This window comes from Thunnus thynnus, chromosome 9 (assembly GCF_963924715.1).
Source record: "Thunnus thynnus chromosome 9, fThuThy2.1, whole genome shotgun sequence".
Taxonomy (NCBI): domain Eukaryota; kingdom Metazoa; phylum Chordata; class Actinopteri; order Scombriformes; family Scombridae; genus Thunnus; species Thunnus thynnus.
In genome coordinates this window covers 23,629,769-23,654,480 of record NC_089525.1, presented here as the reverse complement: position 1 = coordinate 23,654,480, position 24,712 = coordinate 23,629,769, and the positions used below count along the sequence as shown (strand labels likewise).

At 40.0% G+C, this 24,712-nt stretch overlaps 1 protein-coding gene across 8 annotated transcripts in view; it reads left to right on the top strand.

Annotated features, from left to right (window-relative positions):
* atp8a1 (ATPase phospholipid transporting 8A1) overlaps positions 1–24,712 on the top strand; it is a 108,576-nt gene that overhangs the window by 80,884 nt on the left and 2,980 nt on the right. For all 8 annotated transcript variants that reach the window (XM_067599780.1, XM_067599778.1, XM_067599779.1 and 5 more), the window contains 9 exons: positions 1,513–1,587; positions 3,311–3,433; positions 7,757–7,835; positions 9,080–9,141; positions 9,397–9,453; positions 9,827–9,934; positions 20,136–20,224; positions 20,561–20,653; positions 22,515–22,606. In XM_067599780.1, coding sequence (XP_067455881.1) covers positions 1,513–1,587; positions 3,311–3,433; positions 7,757–7,835; positions 9,080–9,141; positions 9,397–9,453; positions 9,827–9,934; positions 20,136–20,224; positions 20,561–20,653; positions 22,515–22,606 — 778 coding nt within the window. The remainder of the gene's footprint in view (positions 1–1,512; positions 1,588–3,310; positions 3,434–7,756; positions 7,836–9,079; positions 9,142–9,396; positions 9,454–9,826; positions 9,935–20,135; positions 20,225–20,560; positions 20,654–22,514; positions 22,607–24,712) is intronic.

Here is a 24,712-nt window from a genome sequence, read left to right as displayed (position 1 = left end):
AAGGGAATGAAGGGGGGTGAGTGGGTGACAGACATTTGTTTTCATGCATACGCTTTCACGATTAAATGGGACGGGCCAGTGGCAGATTGGTATTGGTCGTGTAGAGAGTGGCAGTGGCGGCTGGGGCCCTCAAATAGGCTTTGTCCCAATCTGAGAATTTGTAGCAGTTCATGCCTTCATAATGAAGTTAAATGAAGCGAGGAAATGCTTGGTTGGCCATGGCCAAAACACAGAACCCCTGATGTTCCCTCGACAGTTTTGGCGTGAGCAACAGCAAGAGCCAGTTCTGGACGATGAAGTGTCAAACTGTTAACACTGTGAGGAACAGTTTCTGATTTTCTTTTATTATGCAAGCAGTATTCAGATGGTACATGTAGCCTGTCTCCAGTATACCAGATAAATACTACAGTAAAGATATGTTCAGTCATATGCCTTTTTTACATTTTGTACTCGTACTTATTTATCTGCTGCTATACTTGAATCTTAAACTTATTCCCTCAGAATACCTGACTTCTGCTCTGACCGTAGAGGAATTGTTTGGTTCAAATAACTATGACTAATCAAAATACTGTGATAAGCCTCATCTCCAAGCAGCATATGGTTTATATTACCTCTGTCTCCCTCTCCTGACACAATATATCAAAGTCTCCATCATTCAGAGTCCACCCAGCCCTGACTCTGCCCCCATAACTAACCTCGTCTGTAACCCACATGTCTTCAGGTAGATCAAGAAGGGAAACAGTGGGCTGATATATGTTTGTAGGTAATCCCGTGATGAATCCAGGGAGCAATTTGCATCATGGTGGTGGCACCTGGAGGTCTTTGCTTTTCTGCCATCACTCATTTTTTCTAAATCAGCCAGTTTTGACCCCTCTGCCTTTCCTGAGTTTGAAACTTGGCTAAGTTAGACTAATGACCGAGTTGATCACAGGTCAACACTTCAAACAAACTTACATTAGCTTTAGGATAATTAAGTTATTTTTTCATATTGACAGGAAACATTTATTTTTTCCTTCCAAAACAACCACTATTACAAGATTCATCACCCTTGCAATAATTTTACAGATATATATACCTGACGTCTCTGTTGTCATAAGAGTGAAGAATGTAGTGTGATGGAAAAATTGATTGTTAGTCTGTAGACACAATAAGCCTGTTTCAAATTTGATAATTGTAAATACTCACCCTTACAATCACTAATAGAAAGCATATACTCAAAGTACCATTCGAAAGACTGCAGAGATTTATTAGTGTATTTATCATATCTTTTGAGTATGAAATTCATTAATTAATACATGATTGAAATGATTAAAATGAGAGTAATGGAAGAGGGAGAAGTCAGTATTTTAGACCTGACACCATCCCTGCCACCTTGGACTGTCATTTAAATTGATTTACACTTACATGCAAACTGTATTACTTAATTTACTGCTCCAAAGACACACATACATTGCTTGCCTGTGCTTGTTTCGCTGTTCTTACTCTTTCTTCATGTTATTTTGTCTCCCTTAGATCTGGTTTGCATTTGTCAATGGTTTCTCGGGTCAGATTCTGTTTGAACGCTGGTGCATCGGCTTGTACAATGTGGTGAGTGTTAATATAATAAGAGCCCACTTTACTCCTTTAACCATGGTGCTTTCTGACAAAGAACTGATTTCCCGAGGTGCCCTAAAAGTGATCCCTTTATTGCATGACTATGTCATTAACATCCTGAAAACATTCTCCTTTATTTATGACCTGTTGTCAAGTCCATATTTCCCCTGTGCCCTAAACTATGTACTGAATGTGAAAGAACAACAGCTTTGCTTGCCCCAAAGAGTGTAGTTAGCAAGGGCAGCTACGTTTGAATGATAAAAAGAAGAGGAAGAAAGGCGAAGAAATTGAGCTAGCTGCTGATGTAGGGAGTCCCACAGGGCTCTATAATGGGACCACTCCTAATGAACTCATATTTCATATCTGTCATGAATTTAGTAGAAGAAAAAATGTGCATCTGCAACTCTGATCTTTAATACCATGCCATTAAGCCCACAAGGAGTTGATATGTAACTTTAGACTGTTTATTAAAATGAACTCAATTCAATAAACAAAAGTGAATGAGAGAAGTGTGAAGTGAAACTTCCCCACACTCCTGATCGGCCTCAAATGGAAGTAATTTATGGGAGGGACAAACTGTCAAGTGAGAAGGACATTTTCACAGCCCTGCCTCTTGCATTCATTTCATAATAAACCACCACCTTAGAACCAGTACTGTATTGGGGGGTGGGAGGAGGGTTCAGTCTTTGACTTTATCCGAAAAAATAGAGGGAATTCCTCCGGCTCAGTGGGAGTCTGTCGGAGGCAGTGAGCTGAATCCGCCCCTCAATGGAGATCTTCCTGGGCCTGGCTCTGAATAAGAAAGGAGCCCAGTGGAGCATGTCCTGTGGCCCGCTGGTCCTGCAGTCTGAGGCGTGCAGACTCCCACTCCAGATGGGCCAAGAGGGAACTCACACCAACTGACCCGCTGAGCCCCCCAGCCACACAATACCACCACTCCTCTCTCAGCAGCTGCTATACAGAACAACATTACAGCACCACTAAGAAATTACACTTCAGCCAGGCTTAAATACCTGCTTCTTAGTCAAGAGCATCGCAGATGTTCATTGGAGATGGGTTTTGCATATGAACAGACCTGAAGCATGACAAATCAAAATAAGAAACCCTAAAGGGTTTTAAGGTCAATGGTCTTCAATGATGTAAAATAAAGAATGGGGCAAGTGGAGAAAAGAATGACGCAAAATGCACTACAAATGTAACATATGGCAATAATAAAGACACATGTATACCATACATTTTGAGTAATAAGACATTTGATTTGATTATTCTCTCTGTACATACAGTAGTTTTACAAGTGAATTTTGCATTAAAGTTGCATAAATATTTTTCTTTAATACTTAGCAGTTTGTTTATATAATGAAACTGAAATACAAAATGCAAAATTAGTGGTCACAAAAAAGGATTTATTGTCAACATTGTTTTGTCAATTTGATAAGTCCTTTTATAGATATTTGGTCAAATGTGAGTAATGCAGTCCCATATTTATCACACATTTAGCCAAAATAATTAACAATGCCTTGCCCTAGAAGATAGTTATTTTATTTTTCTATTTCTATTTTCTATTCTATTTCTATAATTAAGTTCCAAAGATGAGTTGACCATTTGTGTTAGTTTTATTGGGTAGAAATTGAGATATTATTGTGAAAACCTAAAATGATTGGACTTTATATCAGCTTTATCATTGATCTTTCTGTGCATGTGGTTATTTTTTGTCCAGATCTTCACTGCTCTGCCTCCTCTCACTCTGGGAATATTTGAGCGCTCCTGCAGGAAAGAGAACATGTTGAAGTACCCAGAACTCTACAAAACCTCCCAGAATGCTATGGGTTTTAATACCAAGGTAACCTTACTCTCTATCATATGTTCTTTAGGTATATGCATATTTTCTCCATACAGTACTTTGGCATTGACACATACACACAAAAAAATATCTTAAGGTCCAATTTCAATTTTTTTTCCAGAGCTTCCAACCACATCTCACAGACTGTATAGAACTTCAGTCATGTGATAACAAGTTTAATATATATATAATATATATATTAAACTTATATATATATATATATATATATATACCTTGAGTTAAGATTGTTCTTGTCAAACTACTTTTTTCAAGGTCAAGAACTCTCACTACTTTTTCGTTATTATCTTCATCATATTTTCATTGCATTTATTTGTTGTATTAGCATGCGTACTTTCCTTTTAATAAGTACTTGACTGTGCCCATTTATTTGCTATAGTAAACTCAATTTCTTCATGAGAAAGACTTTGTCTAACACAGCATTTCAGGCAAATGTACCATGGATGCTGAACCAGTACTTGTCAATATTTGTTAGTTTTCAACATCTGTTGTTGGAGGAGTAGATCAAATAAGCCTAATTTACTTAGTAAATAATAGTTTATCATCATAAATGTAAGATGAGTCTATCTTTAAATGCTAGTATGCACTAAAACACAGCTAAAATTAAGAAATATTTGTACTGTGAACAAAATTGAAAGGTCAAATGATCCAGTTCTTACAACCAATTAACATCACATTAATGGCACGAGATGTTCCTGTCATGCCGTCGCCTGGGACTGATGCCTTTCCTGTCACAATGACCCGGCAGCTGTAGTCAGGAGGTCTCCAGTTGTAGCCTGGCTTGGCCTGGCTTGACCTATTCTGTCTGTCTGTGGGGGCTGTCCGTTAGCTTTCCCCCGCTGGTAATAAAGATGTCTCCTCCTTTCTCCATGCTGAGCCAGAGACTCCTGGACCCTCCTCACAGGCGTGATGACCTGGTTAGCGCTGCATGGAGGTGGATTAAAGACAGATTGGCCATGGCGGTCAGGGGCAGGGAAGGTCAGATGGGTAGGGGGATGCAGCAGAAAGAATTGTGCAAAGGAAGGAATAGAGAGAGTGTGCTGTCATTGTGTGACGGCATTTGTTGCGGAAAATTATGCAATTTGTTTAAGTGAGTCCCTGTTTGTTCTCAGAGCAGGGCTGTCAGATTGAGTTTAACCTACCCATGACCAGACTAGATGTACTAAATGACAGTGGAGTTTCCTTGTTCAATTTAACTGAGCAACAACTATTTACTTCTAAAGCTAAAGTAACAGGTTACACCGTGTGAATCTCCAGAAGTTTGATTAAATAAAGTAGAAAGAGATATATTTGTCACCATAAGACCGTTGCCCATTTACATTTGTCAAAATCAAGTCAAATTCATCTAAATTCTTTCAAAACAAAATTAATTGGGATCATATTCATCTGACCCCAATTTCATGTCTGTTTTATTTAATGTAAAAATAATGTGTATGAACCAGTCCCACATGTCCCAGAGCTATTAAAGCAAAAACCACAAAACATCTGAGATTGTAAACTCACACCTGAGAACTCACTTAAGGACACACTGTAGTTTCATAATTAAAGGAAGCTGAAGAAAATAACTTTGTAGCAAAACAGACATGCCATACACAAAATAAGTGTTATTAGTTCTCTGTAGATGAATGAAGTTGTTAACAGGTTCTGACAGCATTAGACATCATCTTTATTCCATTAATTATACTGTAGATTAGAGAGATATTTATCCTCACAACTGCTGATTTAATAGTCCAGAATTTTGATTGAATTCTGCTGTAGGGTGGATTTTCCTTTCATTAACTTTTTTTTTGAGGACTTCATTAACTTACTTGTGCCAAAAAAGGGTCACAAAAGTATGTGTCTGATAGTTAGAAGCAAATGAACCTCAATTTTGTTTGGGCCACGTTTTCCAAGACCCGTAAATGATGACTCGGCCAGGTCAGCAGGTTGTTTTTGCTGGCTTGTCCACTCTTTTCCCGAGATATTTTCCTTGCAGCTGGCCTGAGGCGAGGCGAGAAAATCCAGCAGGAATTTGGCCCCTCGAAGCCTGTCTTTCTGCACGCCTGGCTCTTTTGTACACAACAGATACTGTCTTTGTGAATTAAAGCTGTTTGTGTTGAGGTGAGAGAAGGGAGTGACCGGGGGTGTTAGAAACTCAAGGCTTGGCCTCAACTGTGTCGCCTGTTCACTTTTAATTACTTATTCCAGACACTTAAGTCACTCTAATAAACCACACTAGTCTTTCTGTAGTCGTAGTGATTATAGAAGTTTACCAGCAACTATCACCTCTTATAAAGCACCTTTCCATGTCTTATACACTTTATTTCTTTCTCCCTCTTTCCCTTCTTACCCCAGCCGTTCAAAAATAAAAGGGAAGGGGTGAGCAGCTTTGGAAATTTTTGGCTCAATATTAATTACTGGCTTTCATGCTTTTTTTTTTTTTTTTTTTTTGGCAATTAGGAGTTCTTCAAAGAGCCGAATCTTTACAGGACAGACAGGGCATTCATTCGGAGGGGATCCTTAGCAACTTGCCAGGGATACAAGGGAAAGAAAGAGAGCAGGGTGGCTGGAGGGGTGAAAGGGAGGATCCCACTGTGACAAATGATTATGAACATTTATTGATTTCATTAGCATTCATTATTTGGAGAGGAAACGGGGGCTTGTTTGCACCCCCACGGTGTTGGGAACGGAATAAGATAGAGGAGGCTGATGAAGAGCTGAGCCTGTCAGTGGGAGGCTAATTGGCATAAACATGTGATTGTAACATTAGTGATCATTTAGTTCGCATTTGACCACAGAGATAGAGGAGTGGGGGGTTGCTTTCAGCCACTCCTTGCTGAGCGTATTGGGTTTTGTGTACACAGTGGGAGGGTGAGGTAATCCTGGGTGGGGGTGGCTGCTATGGGACTTTGTTTGGTCGATAGGAAAGGTGAGAAGGTCGTGCCACCGAGGCCAAGGTATATTATAAAGGCTCATAGTCTAGAACAAGACTTTTCCCTTCACTGTAACATAGTGTGTCGTATTCTCTTCTCCTCTTCCTTCTTTTTCATACCCTTTCCTGGCACAATTTTTGGAATAACCCTACAATTTTAAGCAGAGGTGGTGTTATTCTAAAATGACTCAAACCTGTGGAAATCTCAAGAAATTTTCAGTTTTGAGGGTGTCCTATTTGTCTGGAATAAGTTATGTTTTATGTTGTACTGACAGGTTTGCTGAAGTTGTTGAAAAGGGTACTTTTAAGAAAGCAAGCCTCCAACTTCTAGTCTGCCAGAAACTGATGATTAAAAAGTTTTTTTTTGTTTGTATTTTACCTCCGTCAGCCGTTTACTCTAAGAATTTTCAGCTCCCAGAATTAACACCAACGTCTGGGTCAGCACAGCACAGGGGAGGAAGAGGGGGCACAAATGTGAAGCGGTTTTTGGCAGAATAGATTTCACGGCTGTTTCATGCTACATCGCCCATTAGTGTTTTGTTTGGCTCTGGCGTTGCATAATGTAAATTTGAAACAAGGTGGTTTTGGAGGGGAGTATTGATTTAAAAGGCTCATCCAAAGTCTGCATGCTTGCTTACACGCACATACGCAGACACGCACGCAGGCTGCGGTCCACACCACGATTTTCCAGGCCCTTAATAATTACCATGAAAACAGTTTAATCTCTGTCAGGCCTGTCAGTCTCCCTGTGTGTGTTTCTAGACTGATTTCTGCTTGTTTAAACTCTCCTGTCATTTATTTCTACACCCGTTAAAAATTCTCACATGAAAGGGCCGAAGCCTAATGAAATGTAATGAGAGGAAACTCTCACACTGGCAGCACATATATTAATGTTGTATAATGTTCTTATTTTTGAGGTGAGGACGTGTATTTTGCACTCTTCTATTCTCACTGCTTTTTTTTATTTGAATTTCTGTGTTGTTATCTAAAAAAAAAAAACCCTAGAAGTTAAAATCTGCACACTGACATTGTCCACTTGCCTTTCACTGCTCGTACACACACTCAGCAGCCTCTCTCTCCCCCATAACACACACAGAGGATATACAACGTGTCTGTCAGCGGGGTGGCCATTGAGCATGGAGGCCCCGACAAAACCTCCACTTAGCCTAGCGCTGGGATGGCACAAAGGGCCCAGGTCAGGGGTCATTTGGTAGGCTGGAGCTCCCCACACCCTTTTCTCATGCTTTTTTTCCCCCCTTTTTGTGTCTCCCTCTCTGTCTCTCTCTCTCTCTCTCTTCTTGGAATCTCCTGCCGCCTCCAACCCCCCACCCCTCTCCTCCTCCTCCTCCTGCCTCCTTCCCCTCCATCCTTCTTCCCCTTTTTTTTTTTTGCAGGTCTTCTGGGCCCATTGTCTGAACGGCCTCTTCCACTCCGTCATCCTCTTCTGGTTCCCCCTTAAAGCCTTCCAGCATGGTAAGCAGCTCCCAGAGACTCCTCCACGGCTCTCGGCGGACTCGGGATGAAGAGGGAGGACAGTCAAACACACATACTTTGTCTTAATTAGTTCTCTCTTCAACCGTCCAGTCATGAATTGCAAACATGTGTGTGCTCCGGCCAGAGCGACACACACTAACAAGCGTATGTTCATGTTTGCACCAGTTCATGTGCGCACAAAATGAAATGCTGAAATGCTTTTGCACACACTCGTTTGCACTTCCTTCATTTTTCGTAAACACACCACGCAGACAATGAAGCCTTTTACCCGAAATAGACACCTCTCAGTCTGTGTATGTACAATTTAATTTTCACTGATTTCAGATTTACCCATACAGTATGAGGGTAATTGTGCATGACAGTGCATGTGTGTATATATCTGCATGTTTGTGCACATTGAGATGCAAGGTTTTTGTTTGTGTGCGGAGAGAATAGGGATCTTTGAGCCGGTAAGTCTTGGCTGGCCAGAGCTGAGGACCACACAAGCTTGGGCCTGCTCTCCAAACAAAGGCGCCAAGCCCCTTCACTCTGACTGACAGGCTGTCAGCAAAGCCTCAGCGCACACAAGACATGTGACCAGCCGGAAGTAAAGGGAAAGGGAGCCCCTCTTTCTTTCTTTTCTGGCAGTCGCACACTGCTGATATTTTAGCCTCAGCCCACGTGTGCAGTTTGGAGCAATATGTCTCTGAGATTTGCATTTAATTTCTAGTTTATTAATTTAAGAAGTTCCTCTTGCCAATATTTTAGGAAAAGTGTTTTCAAGATGTTGGATTCCTTTTTAATGGCAGAATAAATAATTGTTTTGTCAGAAAAAAAACTGTTCTTTCTATTTCAGCGGTGAATTAGTCAGATCATTTAATTTTTGACCATGATTAATGCATACCATTTGGGCTTTTCAGTCTCACTGATGGCTTTTCATAAAAACACTCCTTCCTAATAGTGGCGAAAAACAGAATTAACATTCCTGCCTCCTCTCTAAAGGCAGTAATGGAAGCAACATTTGACTGTGGTTTTCACTTCATGTTCCCATGTCCGCTTTTATTTCCGAGTCTCCAACAGTGCATTTTACACCAAAGTTCACACTGAGATGTAGTTTAAATAATATCCTATGGACTTTCCAGTTGTTTATGATTTGGATCACCTAATGGAACTCTGCATGAAACTCAAGAACTGAAAAGAGACAGATTTGGTCTGAAAGCTTCTGTTGTTGATTTCCTTCATAGATACAGTTTTTGGCAACGGACGAACTCCAGACTATCTCCTATTAGGCAACATGGTTTACACAGTAAGTGCACCAATTTTCTTGACAGGCAGTGTTTCTGCTGTGTTAAAGTGTCACGTGTCTGAGCCAAGTGTCATCCAACATCAGTGAATAAACATCAGATATACCTGATCATCTTTTCTAATTTTATATTGGATGTAAAACAAAATTATGTACTTACTGTAAATTCAGATTTGTGTAATGCACTCTCCATGACTGATTTTAGTTTAGAATAGGAGGACAGTCTTCTTAATGTCAACGTGATTTGTGTCTCGACAGTTTGTGGTCATCACAGTTTGTCTTAAAGCTGGCCTCGAGACCTCATCCTGGACCATGGTAAGTTGATGGCTCCCTCCTCTCTCGTTAAGGTTGCGTTATCTCTTTCCAGTTCCTCTATTTTATGGGACCACCGATACTTATGATATATTTACATCCTCCTCTTATCTCAGAATCTCTTTACAGTTTGTTCCCCACTAGGCTTTTAACTGTAAACCCAGTGAAATGACAATATGGTAACTCCTTCAAGCAACTAAAAGCCAATCAATGTAAACTTTTACTAAAATGGTCAAAACTAAAATATGAAAATTGCACCATGACAAGACAGTACAATGTATAAAAAGTTCACGTTTGTTTATATTAGTATAGCTCAAAGTTACAGTAAATGAAAAGCCAAAAAAGTGTCTGTTAACCTTTCTTTTCCTTCTAACAGTTCAGTCACATCGCCATCTGGGGAAGCATCGGCCTGTGGGTGGTGTTTTTCATTATCTACTCCTCCCTGTGGCCCCTCATCCCTCTGGCCCCCGACATGTCAGGAGAGGTACGTGCACGCATACTAGCATGTACTCACACCCACATCTACACATGCTCTCTGTCCCATATCGGATGCTTCCTCTAGTACCAAAAGAAACTGCTGATGTCTATCACTGACAGACCTGGAGTGCCTCATAATTCATTTTCTGCTATAGACAGATGCTGGTGGGAAATTTCAGAGTAAAACTTGACACAGGTCTTTGTAAGGAGAGCCAGAGGAGTGTAAACTGTCAGACCTCTGGCTTGTGTTGCATAATGACTTAATTGGGCCAATTAGCCCAGTGTTTGTGTTACACTGGCCTCCCTCGGCTCTGAGTATCCACAGGTGACATTGAAACAGTGAAGCAGTCTGGAAGCTAAACAAAGAGAGGTGAGGGTGTGTCTGGTTTACACACTGATGTCCTAGAGAGCAGCTGACTCTGGAGCTGTTTGTATCTGTCCAATCAGCAGTGTCAGAAATTGAGTTCTTGGTGTGAAAATGCCCTTTAAAGTTGATCTAACGCTGACGATAGGTCACTGATTTTACACTCTTTTTCTCTTTGGGGTTGTTATTTACATGCGAATGTAACTACAGTCTCTCTGGGTCACCACAGGTGGTCAATGGAAACCTATTAGCCACAAATTACATTTCCTGGTGCATTCTGGGGTAGAAAATGGAGCATCTTTTCATTAGAAAAGAAAAACACAGCATGAAGAGATTAACAAGACTAGGTCTAAACCTAGTATATGGCTGGAACGTGTTTGGTTAATGTGTGAAACTGTGGCCCAGTTTGTTACAGGGGTAGTCAGTGGTAGTGTCTATAATGTGAATTCCTGGATATTAAATGCATCTGCAATTTTCTGTAGTGGTCCCAGTAATATTTGCTGGTAAAGTGTACTGAAGTAGCACATCTTATAAACCAAGGTTTTGACAGCATTGGGTGCCAGTTCAAGAGGCTTATCTCCGCCCAGTTACTGCAGTTATAATACAATTAAGTGCACCTTCAGAGCAGCCGCCCCACACTAAACTGATATAACAGCTACCTACATGAGTCACATGTTTTACCTGCAAGACTCATGTTTTAATGCCGTTGTTCATCGTTTGTGATGTGAAAACATAAGAGAAATGAAAAGCTTGTGTCTGCTGGATTCATTTTGAAATAGCAACAGCCAATGGAGAAACTCCAACACTTGGTCAGCCGACCAATGGTGAAACTTCATCACTCACTGACTGACTCACTCACTGATTCACTCACTCACTGACTCACTCACTGACTCACTCACTGACTCACTCACTGACTCACTCACTCACTCACTCACTTACTCACTCACTCACTCACTCACTCATTCGCTCACTCACTCAGCCGCGGTTATAGGGCTGGTCCGTGGTCCGTCCAGCCAAAAAAGAAAAGGCTGGCACTATGCAGCCAGCAGAAGAAGAAAATAACTACCACTTACAGTTGATGTTGTGTGTTTATGTGCAAGCATGGTTTGCAAACACATCACTTTATAAGTCAATATACTGTAATTGCCACTGAAAAGTGATCAAAACACTCAGAAAGATCAAGGTTCCAAAAAGACCCTGGAGACAGTAGTTTTTCTCACTAGTCACAACCTATGTAAGTATCTGGGATTCCTTACTTATACACAACAATAAGTCTTGTGTGCGTCCTGTTTCAGATTATGCTTTTGGCATTTGAGGATCCAGTGAACAACTTAATTGTAACACTCATTACAAAGCTATTCAGTCGTTTCTGGGAATTCATAAGTTTACACCCGATTTGGCCATCAGTTGTGATATTGGATGGGAACTTGGTACAAACCTAAATTACAAACATATTGTCTCATGAAAAACAAGTACAGCATAGAGCTTAATGTGAAGCAGAATTTAACCAAAAATTGAAGATCTCTATGTGCACAGGTACATTATCATTACCTATCGATACATTCAGGTGTAATGGTCTCTCTGAGGAGAAAAGGCTTTGTTTGTTATGTGATTAGAGTTCAGGTGAGACTGAAGTCCATTTTATATTTAACTGTTCATTATATGATGATTTAAGGACTACACTTTTTAGTAAAATGTCCTTCACTTCTGATGAGTTCTGCTAGTTGAGTTTAAAATATAACTTGAGTTGTGTTTTAGGAAGGGAACCTTTTCTACGGCAGATTTTATTTGTAGAGATTTCAGGACAGAAGACAAAATTTCCTGCTTTAAGTGCAAGTTGTACAGTAAGTTATGTTCTTGTGTGTCGCACAAGTCTCTGTGCGCGCACGACACAATAAACACTCAACTTCTTGCTCACTCATGCTACACACATGCACACACAAACACAGAAGTGATGGGTATGTTATCTTCACTCTATTCTCTGTCCGTGAAGCCCGGTGCTTTCATCCACGCCCTGCAGCACTTGACTGAAGACAGTAATGGTGTCCTGTGGGTAGTTGGTAACCCTATGCCCCTGCCCCAACTCAGGGATGCCAGTACATCATCAAACAGGGACACATCTCTCCGAAACCTGAGACGGCATCAGAGACACAATCTCCACTTCCAAGACCCTTGTAGCCTCTGAAGAGCAGGATTATACTCAACCCTGATGCAGCCCTACATATTTCACCGAGGCCTCCCCGATGTGTACTTCAAATATTTTTGTGCTCTCTGTTCTTCCATCTATTTTCTTTTACTACTTCTCTCTTACTTGTTGCATCAGCGTTTTCCTCTTTGTTCTCTTTTTGTTCACCCCCCCTCTTCTCTGCCACTCGAAAAACTGCCCGAGGGCCAAAAGCATAACAGACACCAGAACTCCCCTCTCCTCCTGTTTCTGCTCTCACTCACTACCCAGCTTGCTGCCTTTAACAAGAGACGTTAAGCAGCGCTCGACTTCATATGAACACATTCATCAATGTCAGACAAAATATTCTTTGGACGATTGACGAGACAGGTGCAGGAGCCATTCACAAAAAAACAAACAGCTAGTATGCTTTTCACAGATACTCCCAAACTGGCTTCATCCCAAACCACATATCTCATCCTGTGTTCACCTCACAAAAAGTCTGACAGAGATATCAAAAGAAAATGTCAGATTATTCTGTTCAAGGAGTGTAATCTGCCACACTAAGCGGCTTAGCTGCACCTCAGGAGATGTCTCATGTAGGCTCTGTCACACTGACCTGCCGCCTGCTGACTTTTCCTCTGCTATCAATACAGCCGTCTCTAGTACAGTTTATCCCTCTGTCTCCTCGCTTTTCATACACACCTTTGCTATTTTCCAATTTCTGCTGCGAGCTGCAGAGGAGCACCTCTCACTCTCACTCAGACTCAAGTGCTTGTCGTCAGCACACGGATTTTACACTCGGCCAGCGTGCATCAGACTCTTCTGTTTAGTGATAAGAAACGTTTTCTCAGAGAGAAATAATTTTTCCAGGACGTTTGTTGATGTGTAGCATGCCACGAATACACTATCTGTGCCAGTGTGTGAAATATTGATGAGAATTAAACAAGGAATGAAAACTTTTTTAGAGAAAAAGATCAAATTATTAGTCTTTATTTTCTGTACAGGCATTCTGGAGAATGGTTCATATTGAAGGACAGATTCACTTTCGTTTAGTTATACAACAGAAGTGACTTTCTTCAGAAAGAAACAAACAGGAATGCTAATCATTATGAGCGTCCTTTTAAAATAAATCCCTTCTTTCTTTACTTATCAATGAGCCTCTGTTCTCGTCTTTGACTGATTCAGTGCGAGAGGCTTTATTTGCGTCCATATCCTCAGTCACACAGGACTAGTATGACCCGGGGACCCTCTGTAATTTGTAACAATTGCATAAATGTCTTATTCCCACATGTCCAATCAGTTCTTTGGTTCTGTAATTCGAACTCACGAGGCCATACATTTTGTAAAAGGTGATGTTATGTCATTCTACAGCGTCCATGAAGATAATTCCTGTGTTTTTGCATATTCTACTTAATGGCTGTTTTTCAAAAATACACCATAGGTTTTTTTTTTGTTTGTTTGTTTTAGTTTGTTTGTTTTTTGGTGTGTGTTTTTATCATAGACTGTAAAAAAAGATAAGAGACGTAGCCAACATGATGTCACCCATCGGGTTGTGGACTCTCATTTTGAAGCCTTGAGTTCAGCATTTTGACCATCGCCATCTTGGATTTTTGGAACCAGAAGTGACCATATTTGTACAAGAGGATGAAGCTGGCCCTAACGCTAGCTGCTAGCTGCTAGCTTGGTTAGCACAGTGCATTTACAGTCTATGGTTAACTGTGATAATGCTAATGCTAATTTTTGCTAGCAAAAAAGCGGCTTAAAACCATTAAAACAAAATGTACTTAACAGAAAAACTGAACGTCTGACTCCTAAGAGGGTCTTTTATTGCAACCAAATGCTGAACAAGACTTTTTTAGGTGACCAAAATCTTAAAATTAACTCTCATGAATCGAAAACTCGCTGAAATGGCGACGGCTACCGCTACACTTATACCCTGTGAATCTTGGCCACACCCTTAATTATGCATAACTTTAAGCCTTAATAAAATTGAAATGGGTAAGTTATATAAAATTCACCCACGTACAGTTGTGTACATGAACAGGGAAATTAGCTACAGAGAACAAAACCGTTTTTTGTACAAGGCTGTAAACATGTTTACTTCTGCCTCATTTGACTCGTTTTTGGAGCCGGCCTCAAGTGGCCATTTGAGGAACTGCGGTTTTTGGCACTTCGCGTTGGCATCATTTTTCAGCCCTTGGGGTTGCCGCTTGGTTTTTATGCTTTTTTTTTTTTTTTTTTTCCCTCAGCCGCTCACTGGTTCCCACTCACTTCAACATGGTATGAAATTATAGAGAAACTTGAAACTTGAGTAAAAGAGGTAATCCATCAAAGTGATCATTCATTAATCTGTAGTTTTCAGTTTGTTTCAAGTTTGATTATTGTTGATTGCAACATACTTGAAAAGGCAGGTTGGTTTGAAAACGAGTGATGAATTAATGTGTTCCAACACGCAAGATTTTAGCTTTCATGTTGAAAAAACTGACAGTGACAGATGCATCTGTTTTTGCTGTATTTTATAATGTAGTAAAAACTGGTATAATATCAAATTTTTGCCACTTTTGCGGCTTGCATGCAGAACTATTCTTCTCAGTACAAATCCACACTGATTTACATCAGTAGACACACAAGGAAACCTGAAAAACAGATGTGTTGTGCAGTCTGCCGGCATTTTTGTATGTTTCTGTGTTTGTATGATTGCTGAGACCTGTGACTAATCTTCTTTTAAGACCCGGGGAAACTCATTCTTCTGGTTTGGACTGAAACAGATCCTGTTTTACCATAGAGATCAGAAATATTTTTGATAATTCTACTTTTGAAATTGAATTATTGTTTCGTCACTGGTTCACTGCTGGTGTTGACTTTGTCTGTCCGAGTATTTTGGGAATCCTTATGGTTCTTCTTCAAGACTCATGAATCTCATAAGGGAGGTTTCGTTGAACTATTGTACCCAGGTCTGTTGTTCCTCCTTGAGTTAATGATTCACCACAACACACATGAACTACAATAACAGACCATGGCGTACTGTATGAGTGAGAAGAACCATTTTAATCTGCTCCAAACACATTGTAAATCACATGGGCACAGTCAGGGGCTGTGAGACTGCTGATTTATATGTGTTTATGTAATTTTTTTTTTCTCTGTTTTTCTAGTAGATGTCTTGCTGTCTTTGTTAGGCGACACACAGAGAGAATGGAGTGGAAGAAGGACCCAACTGAGAAAGTCTTTGTTTGTTTTCCAAGTTGACCTTTTTTGGGGTGGTTATTGGCTGATTTGTCTCTGCGGATGACATTTTGGGAATTTGTAGATTTGCATTGTCCTAGAGGCTGTCTTTTTGGTATTTTCCGTTGCTTTCTCAACTATATATTTTTTGGGGCTTTAAGCGAGCCACCTCTTTTCCATCATGCTCAGTCTGCGGTCTATTTATCATCAACATGCTTTAAATGTACAGACTTTTTACTCAGAGCAGAGGCTGTTGAAGATTTAAGCCACATTTTGCCAAATGTATACTTTCACCTTCAATTTCCCGCCTCTCCTTGAAGGCGACTCGGACTTTGTTGTCTGGTTAAGTCAGCTGAATTCAGCCCAACTGGAAAACCAACAAAGACAGATACAGATAAAAGTGCTGCATGAGACTGTATTCTACTTAATAAAAAAAGTGTTGCACAAAGGAGTTCTGTGCATTCAAACAGCTAGCGTCTGAATATTAGCATCTCTGAATGTCACACAGCTGGTAGAGCGTTATGAAGTTGGCTTTTCTCAGTCTTTCAGTCTTGTTTTCTGAATTCAGAGCAACTGTAGGCCTGTGGGGTGAATAGTGAAGTAGTGGATTACCTCTGCTCACATTAAACATTACAATGACAGACATTAACATAATTCAAGCTCCTGTGGCCTTTTTTAGGCATGATCAGCCAGGTGCAAGATTCCCTTGATCACCTCCTTTTTGAAATAAGCATAAAACACTTCAAGTTTATAGGTCTGGTTCTCTTGACATTCTTCCACATATTTTCAGGATTTATATCTTTATCTTATCGACAGCTGTGGCCGTCCGTCCATCCCATTCTTGTTAACGCGATATCTCAGCAACGTCTTGAGGGAATTTTTTCAAATTTGGCACAAACGTCCACTTGGACTCAAGAATGAACTGACTAGAATTTTGTGGTCAAAGGTCAAAGTCATGGATGTAAACTGCAACTTGACTGGTTGGCGGAGGCATACAACCGCAAGACGTTATTTCTAGTTTAAAGCTTTAATTAACCAGGGCAGATCCGCTGAGCGTGAATGTTCTTTTCCAGAAACACCCGCCTCCAAACTCACACAGATACCTTGAAGCTGCCCAGTACAACCACAGTCTGGTATGTTGGCCACTGCGCAGCCTCACTGGTGGAGTTAAGTGCTACTAATGAACGCTTACTCTTTTTTTTAAGATTATCTTTTGGCATTTTTGCCTTTGTTTGATAGTTTGACAGTGTAGATATAAGAAACGTGAGGAAGGAGGCTCCTGGCTGGAATCCAGCTGGAGATGATGTAGTTTTATGGTATTCACCTTAATCCATAAGATATCAGGATGCCCCAGTAACCCACTTCTCTAACCTTTTGAGCACCACGACATCCACAAATTATTACTGTTTAGGAAATGAGTAGAAATACTGAGAAACATATATCTTGCAGCATCATGTACGAGTTGGTAGACATTTTCTGTGCACGTATCATTGCTTCTGTCTGTTTAGTCTTGCGTCTAGTCTGTGTGTGTGTGTATGTGTGTTTGTGTGTGTGTGTATGTGGCAATGAGGGGGTCGGTGGCTTGTCAAAACACACCACTCCATGCCAGCGGACACTACTGTCTGTCCAGCCAGACAAGTTTATTAGTTTGTCCTAAAAATACAGCCCCGCTCCCTGGACCTCTCTCACCCCGGCCAGCTCCCAGGGGCCCCCTGGTATGAGACATCGCTAGCATCCACCAACACTGCTTGCCCCACTCGTAGTTATGGAGCCTGTCCAGATGCCTGAAGACAAACACGTGTTGATTGTAATTGGTCAGCTTTGTTTGCATTTTGAAACATCGATGTCAATTGAAGGACTAATATTTAAGATAAAAATAATGCAGTTGATTTGGGAAGTTGAAGTTTTACTCTGTTAGTGTCTTGTGGGTTTTTTCTTGGTGATGTTGTTATAAATTATTGTACCAAATGTTATCACCAGGGTTATTTAATTTTATGATAAACTTGAGATTTGTTAGGTATTGCACATACAGTATGTGTATGTACATACATTGTGGCTCTGAGCTATGTATGGACATATATTACATAAATATTGTTCATAGATTGAACTTGTAAAATACTAAGATGGTTTATTTTTCAAGCTCTTTAGACTTTGATTTAATATGCTGACTATACATCTCTGGTTTATTTTCAAAAGACTCTCAGACAGCTTAAATGCCCCCATTAAAATGCATGATACACTGGATGAAAACGAAAATAATTAAACTGACTTAAGACAAAAAAAAAAACAGTAAATGTTTCCACCAGAGCTGCATAATTTCAAAATTGATGTGAAAATATCCCGTGCTTCGATGCAATTTTCCTTCATCTCATACATTCTCAGTCTCTGGGAGACACAGAAAAGCTCCATTCATTCGCATCCCATCGCAAACTGTAGGAAAAAGCCGTTTTGATTTCCTGTCATTTGGGATTTCCTCTTCCCCCAGTGTTTTGTCAGACATCAAAGTCAATTTGCAGGTAATGGCGAACAGATTAGCTAATTTGAGAAAACCTGAGCACTTTGATACTTTTGACACTGATTTGTGTGTGCGTGCATCCTAAGGGCCCTGCCTGTGTCACATTACAGGAAGGACACTGTCGAGGGGCCCCAGCAGTTTAAACAACTGGCACATTACAATTCAGGGAGAGTGAGTTTTGCACTTTGACATGTAATGACAGATAGTTTCAATGCAGCAGGCCAAAGCAAACATCGTCCTCACACAGAAAGCTGAAAGGTTTCGCCTCCACTGTTTCCCCATCACTCTGGACCAAAAAACAACCTCTTGACACGACCATCGCTTTGTTGTTTTATTTAAAGTCATTACAGGCGGCTGTGACTGTTCTACTAATGGATCGTATTTTTCCAACAGAGAAGAAGCTGTTTCTCGAGATGCCTGACGAATTGGATCATATCCAAACGTGTTTTTCTTCCAGCTTGATAAATGAGGCTCGAGCAAGGATCACAGCTGTCTCATTTGTAGATTTATTTTGCTCATAAACTCGATGTCAGCATTTGTCACACAGTGTCGAAAATAAAACATTAGCTCATTGTTTAATTCTGGGGAATTATGTGGCAGCAATGAAAATCATCTCTGTCTGTGAACTCTTAGTCAACTTAGCTGACACTAATGATATGTTGCAGACTGAAAAAGAAAAAAATATAATGAACAATAATAAATTAGTATTTTTGGAGTTGAGGTGCCCATTTGATTTAATGATTGTTGAACTTTTGGTTCCATTTTTCAAACAATAATCTTGAGGGCTACAACTAACACATATTATCATTGTTGATTAATCTGCTAATAATTTTTTTGATTTATCATTTGGTTAAATGCCAGTCCCAAAGCCTTAAGTGATGTAATCAAACGGCTTGTGTTTTTTTTTTCAACCAACACTTTTAAAACTTAGAAATTCATTTTTTTTTCACATTAGACGAAGAATTTGAGAAGCTTGAACCAGAGAATATTTGAAATTTTTGCTTGAAAAATTACCTAAATGATTAATCGATCATCAAAACCATTGCCAAAAATTTTTTTTTGCTGACCAACTAATAAATTAATCGATTTATCATTTCAACTCTAATAATCATTGGTTGTAAATGTTCCAAAATGGAAAATAAACAATATTCAGAATAGATTTCCATTGCAACAATGTACAAAACACTGAACCATAGTTGCATAATTTAGCCAAAAAGAATCCAAAAAAACGAATTAAGTCAAATTGATGAATTTCTCTCTCTTTTTTTTAGCTTTCTGTATCCCGTGTAAAGCTACTGACAGACTTTTAAAATGACTCGTCTCTGGTTTTAGAGAATTCTGCATCTTTAGCTCATTTAATGTAAATATTCTCTACAAACATGAGCCATTTGAAGCGGATCCTCTGAGTATCAAGCTTAAAGACTTTATTTATAGCTGTGGCGCTGCATCGGCACCCTCTTAAACTGGGTAGCTGTTGTATTGAACGTATCATTAAAAGAACCTCAGATCCTGGTCCTGGTCTTCTGTGATGTATCGACAGGAGCTCTCAGCACAGCACACAGTGGAGCTGTTTTCCTGTGAAAGAGATATCTCTGTCTAAATACTTCACAGGTACTTCTTTCCGCCCTGAAGGGCAAAGAGGTGGAGGGATCCAAACAAAAACATGGTGTCATTTAGTCATGCTGGATTAACCTATATTGAGCTGGTTATTTGGGCCCATCTCCTCTCTATTTCCATAATATACCTGTTTGTTTTGGGCTGCCTTTGTCATGTATGGTGTTTTATTATGTGGCAGTAAAGAAGATGATGAAGGTTGTTCTTTATCAGGTGTTTCTACCTTTTAAGAGCTCTTCTTTTTATCTGTTCAGTTGTTGAACTCTACATTGTCTACAGTGACCTGAAAATAAGTGTATGTGTGTGTGTGTGTGTGTTTGTGTCAGGCGGCGATGATGTTCAATTCGGGGGTCTTCTGGACAGGCCTGGTCTTCATCCCCATCACCTCGCTGGTCTTTGACGTGGCCTACAAAGTGTGAGTCTTCTCTCAGCTCTCCTCGCTAATCATCACTCCAATACACATCCGATACAGGAAATTCCTCCAGAATCTCTCCTATCTCCTGGAGAAATTCCTTCCCATGTGTTTTGTTCAGACTTCCAAGAAAGTCTAGTGTTTCCACTCCGTGAACGCTCCGTGGGAAATGTTTGTTTCTGTCCACTGTCTGTTTGACATCAGCCCACAGCAGACCCAAGGTGTCAGGAGCACTTTGCAAAACTCCCATCAGCTTCCTGATGTATTCAAAGAAGTTTGAATTAGTTGTTGGTGTATTTTAATATCACATTTTTTTTAAATATATTGTTTAATTTACAGGGTGAAGAAGGTGTGTTTCAAGACCCTGGTGGATGAGGTGCAGGAGCTGGAGGCTTTATCCAAAGACCCAGGAGCAGTGGTGCATGGAAAGAGGTACAGTAACACACTACTTCACTCTTGTTTGTGTGCAATTTTAGATTTACAGAACTGTATTGTCTCTACATGGACCAAAAACACATTGTGTTTGATAAAAAGTAGTAGGAAGTTCATTGTCCTTATGGAAATTAACTCATAAGATAAAATGATAAGACATGGTCTATAATTAAAATCTTAGTTTTCTATAAAATATAAGTTTTGGTCTATTTGGTCCCTGTTTGCCATAATTTGCACTAGTTTCTTGGCAAATCACCACTTGGCTTGTAAGAATATTTCATTATCATTAAGTTAAAACTTTCAACTGTTTGTGTCCCACAGAAAATAAACACAGACAAACTTTGTTTTGTGCCACAATTTATTCAGTCTTCTACATTATGAGTGGTTAAAAAGCAAAATCCTATCCTATCCTGGTATGTGTGATGCTATATGTGCTGATATAGTAAATATTTTCGGAAAATCAATTCTAAACTGACTAAGAAAGCCAACAAGAATGTGTTTTTTGCCACTTCAGCGAATGAAATACCCGACAAATCACAGTACTTCATCATCTTAAAAAATCCAATACTGCAGTAAAGCAGTCCTTCTCATTGATTTGCAGCACTGGCCTAATACAACCAGAGATATCAAAGGGATAGATACCTCACTATAAACTTTATGGCAAAATCTCAGACAGTTGACAAATTTATATCGTCTCACAGTATAAGTCATCATATTGCACATCCTACCTCTCAGGATCACATAGTTCATGCCTTGGCCATTATTCTTTCTATATGCAATATAAGACTTTTTTTTTTGACCAAATTCCCTAAAGAAACTTGGAGGAAGAATCATCTATAAGCCTAAAATTTCACAAATACACATGCCAACAATATCACTATGTGGAGGGTAGAAATCTTAAAATTGCTGTTAAATTGCTGGAGTTTGACTGTAATGTCAGTAATCATGTCATAAGAGTAGATGTCCCTTTTTTTCCCCCCAACATACTGAATGTCTTATTTAAGAGTCCTCCTATATTAAAGCCATATATTATAAAAATGTATCAGTGACTCTGGGGTCTGAGGCCTGCAGCAGGTATTAGTATGGAGCAGATCAGTGTGAGATCTCCTGCTGGCTGAAAGTGATCCCCCTGCCTGGCCACTGTCCCGGACTCAGCGGGCTGCAGGCCTGCTCCTGGCACATACACACACACACACACACACACACTAATACACACACACATCTACAGAAACAACCACATGTAAAGATACAAACACACAGATACATGGATGTTTTTGCATATATGCACGTAGGAGCATACATGTATGCACACAAGGTCTTGTATTTTATTTTATAGTGCAATGTTTGAACACTAATATTTAAAATGTATTGGTGATTTTGTATGTTTGTACTTTACCTTTTGTATGTCTTTAGGGTGTGGTTTTCATATAAACCATTACAGGTTTCTACCACAACCTCACACGTACTTTTATATTTCCTTCCTGTGTTTTGTCTTTATGTGTTTGTGAAACAAATAAAACAAAACAAAACATGTGGTATGAGCATCTATAGTACACACATTTGTTAGCTTTACATGCATTCCTTTTGGCCAACATGCTGTTCCAGATATTCACTCACAAAAACACACACACACACACTTTGTTTTCCCACTGCGTCTCCAGAGTCTGTCTCCCTACATGGTGTTTGTACCAGCATGTAGCGCAGTTGGCAGGTCCATCCACTCTGGAGGTGCTTGGACACGGGCTTGATGTATGGGTCATTAAATCTACCTGTGGTGCTCAGCATGCTGCTAACATACTGACTGACTGTGTGTGTGTGTGTGTGTGTGTGTGTGTGTGTGTGTGTGTATGTGTGTGTGTAGTTTGACGGAGAGGGCCCAGCTCCTGAAGAACGTCTTCAAGAAGAGTACAGTCAGTCTATACCGGTCTGACTCCATGCAGCAGAACCTGCTCCGTAAGTTACATCAGATTTCTTTCTTTTTTTCTCTCTCTCTCTCTCTCTTTTTATCCTAACTTTCTTTCTCTCTAAACGTTGCCTCAAGGCAGACGGATCAGGCCGTTAAATTTCACCCCGAAGACAAAAAAAGACGTTAGATTTATCTGCTTACAAATCTTCAGTTTGTCAGGGGAACAGAGCAAGCGTCATTATTCCTCCTCTGACACATACTGTATCTCCGGAGCGGCTCGCCCTTCATCCTGCTGGGGAGGCAGTAACACTCTGCTCATCCCGCTGCTCTTCAGAAATACCCTGCGTTAACCAGATACAGGAAACACACATACTGTCTGCAAACAGCCCCATAGTTTCCCTGTGTCCTGACACCTGGTAAACATCACTCTACCTGCCTAACAAACTGTCCGCTTATGTGAAGCATCGGACGAGTATCGAATGTCAGTCACTTTATAATCAACTGTTAAGTAAAGTTGACAGTGAAGGTTTTGTCCGAATCTTAGTCCTGTATTCTTTGATCAATTTATGCCTGATTTAAGTCACAATTCTGTTATTTTTCTACTGTATTTTATGTTATCTTTTAGTTTTTTATTTGTCTTCTTTTATAGTTGTTTAGGGTAAAACAACATTAACCACTAAAATGTCTGAAGCCCCATTTGGACAGGATTAATAACATATTTCTCCTCCTCCTTGTGGTCGTTCTGAGTCGCCGTTATAGCTTCTGGCAAATTACAGGAGCTGGTCCACTGACAGGATTAGTGTTATTTTTAATGTTAGTATTATTTTCTGTTAATTATATAGCTATCATTTAATTATTGACCCAGATAGTTGCGACTTTAATGTCTCTTTCTGAATGTGAATTAGGCTGCTTTTACAGTAAAAAAAGAGATTATCTACACATAAAATCAGTTCAGCTATTCAAAGGTTAAACAGCAAAGACAGAATCGCCTGAAACAACAGCAAATTTGATGAGCTTGCAGGTCCTTCTTTTGTAATGTCTGTCTTTACTTTTTCCTTTACTGTATGAGTTGACTGATGTTATTGAACGATCTATCAGGTTAATAAAATCCTTGTCACACTGTGCGCTGAGCTGATGAAACTCTGTAACGGAAATCGCAGCTCTATTTACAAAAACTCAAGAGATACACTTAAAATGCAAAGTGTCTCTTAGCCAAAGAACAGTGGGTAATTAGGGATGTAATTGTTAGCGGGGGGGAGGGTGAAAAATCACAGACATATGCAGGTGATTTTAAAACCACCTCACTTGGAGAAATAGATCCCTTTCAAATGGGGCTTAAGATTAACTTTTGACTAGCAAGTCTTGTACTGTAGTAAGGTATTGAAAAAGTAGCGTTCGTGTCAGTACCAAAACTCAGGTGTCACACTGGTTTAAAGACTTTCCAGTGATACTCCAGGCATGGGTTTGGTTTGGTTTTCTGTTTATTTTTCTCAGTTCTGTTCTGTCCTTTGTCTGATCAGTTTGTTTTTTGTTTGTCTCATAGGTGGGGATGAGACCATTGTTGTGTGATACCTTTTTTTAAAATTTCATTATTCAAACCTCACCCGTAAAGGTTCCAGCCCCCTGTAGCTCCTCGATAGACACCTCTCCTCTTGTCCTTTTCTCGTTGTTGACTTCCTGTCCTTCCCCTCGTGTGCCTGGTTTCTCCTGAGTTGAGCTCAGTAGAGCCAGATAACGATGAAATGATGAAATGTTGCGCTGTTATTCCCCCACAATGCACTCGTCTCAGCGGGGTCCTTTGAACTTGCCCGCTGGCCTCCAGGTACTGACCGAGTCATTTGACACCTGAAGGTGAGTCAGGGGTCAAAGGTCAGAGAGGAACCCTGTAGGAAGTTTAGGTTAGATTGTAGGGATAATTTTAGGCTACATATAAAACTCTTGGTGCAACTGTGATTTATTTTTTATGATTATTATTATATTCTTTTTTTTATTATTTAACTTTTTGTGTGTTATTTTCATTACATGATTTATTTAAAACGAATAGTTCGATATTTTGAGAAGTGCGCTTTGTTGCCAAGAGTTAGATGAGAAGTTTGATACCACTCTTGTGTGTGTTTGCGAAATATGAAGCTACAGCCAGCAGCTTGTTAGCG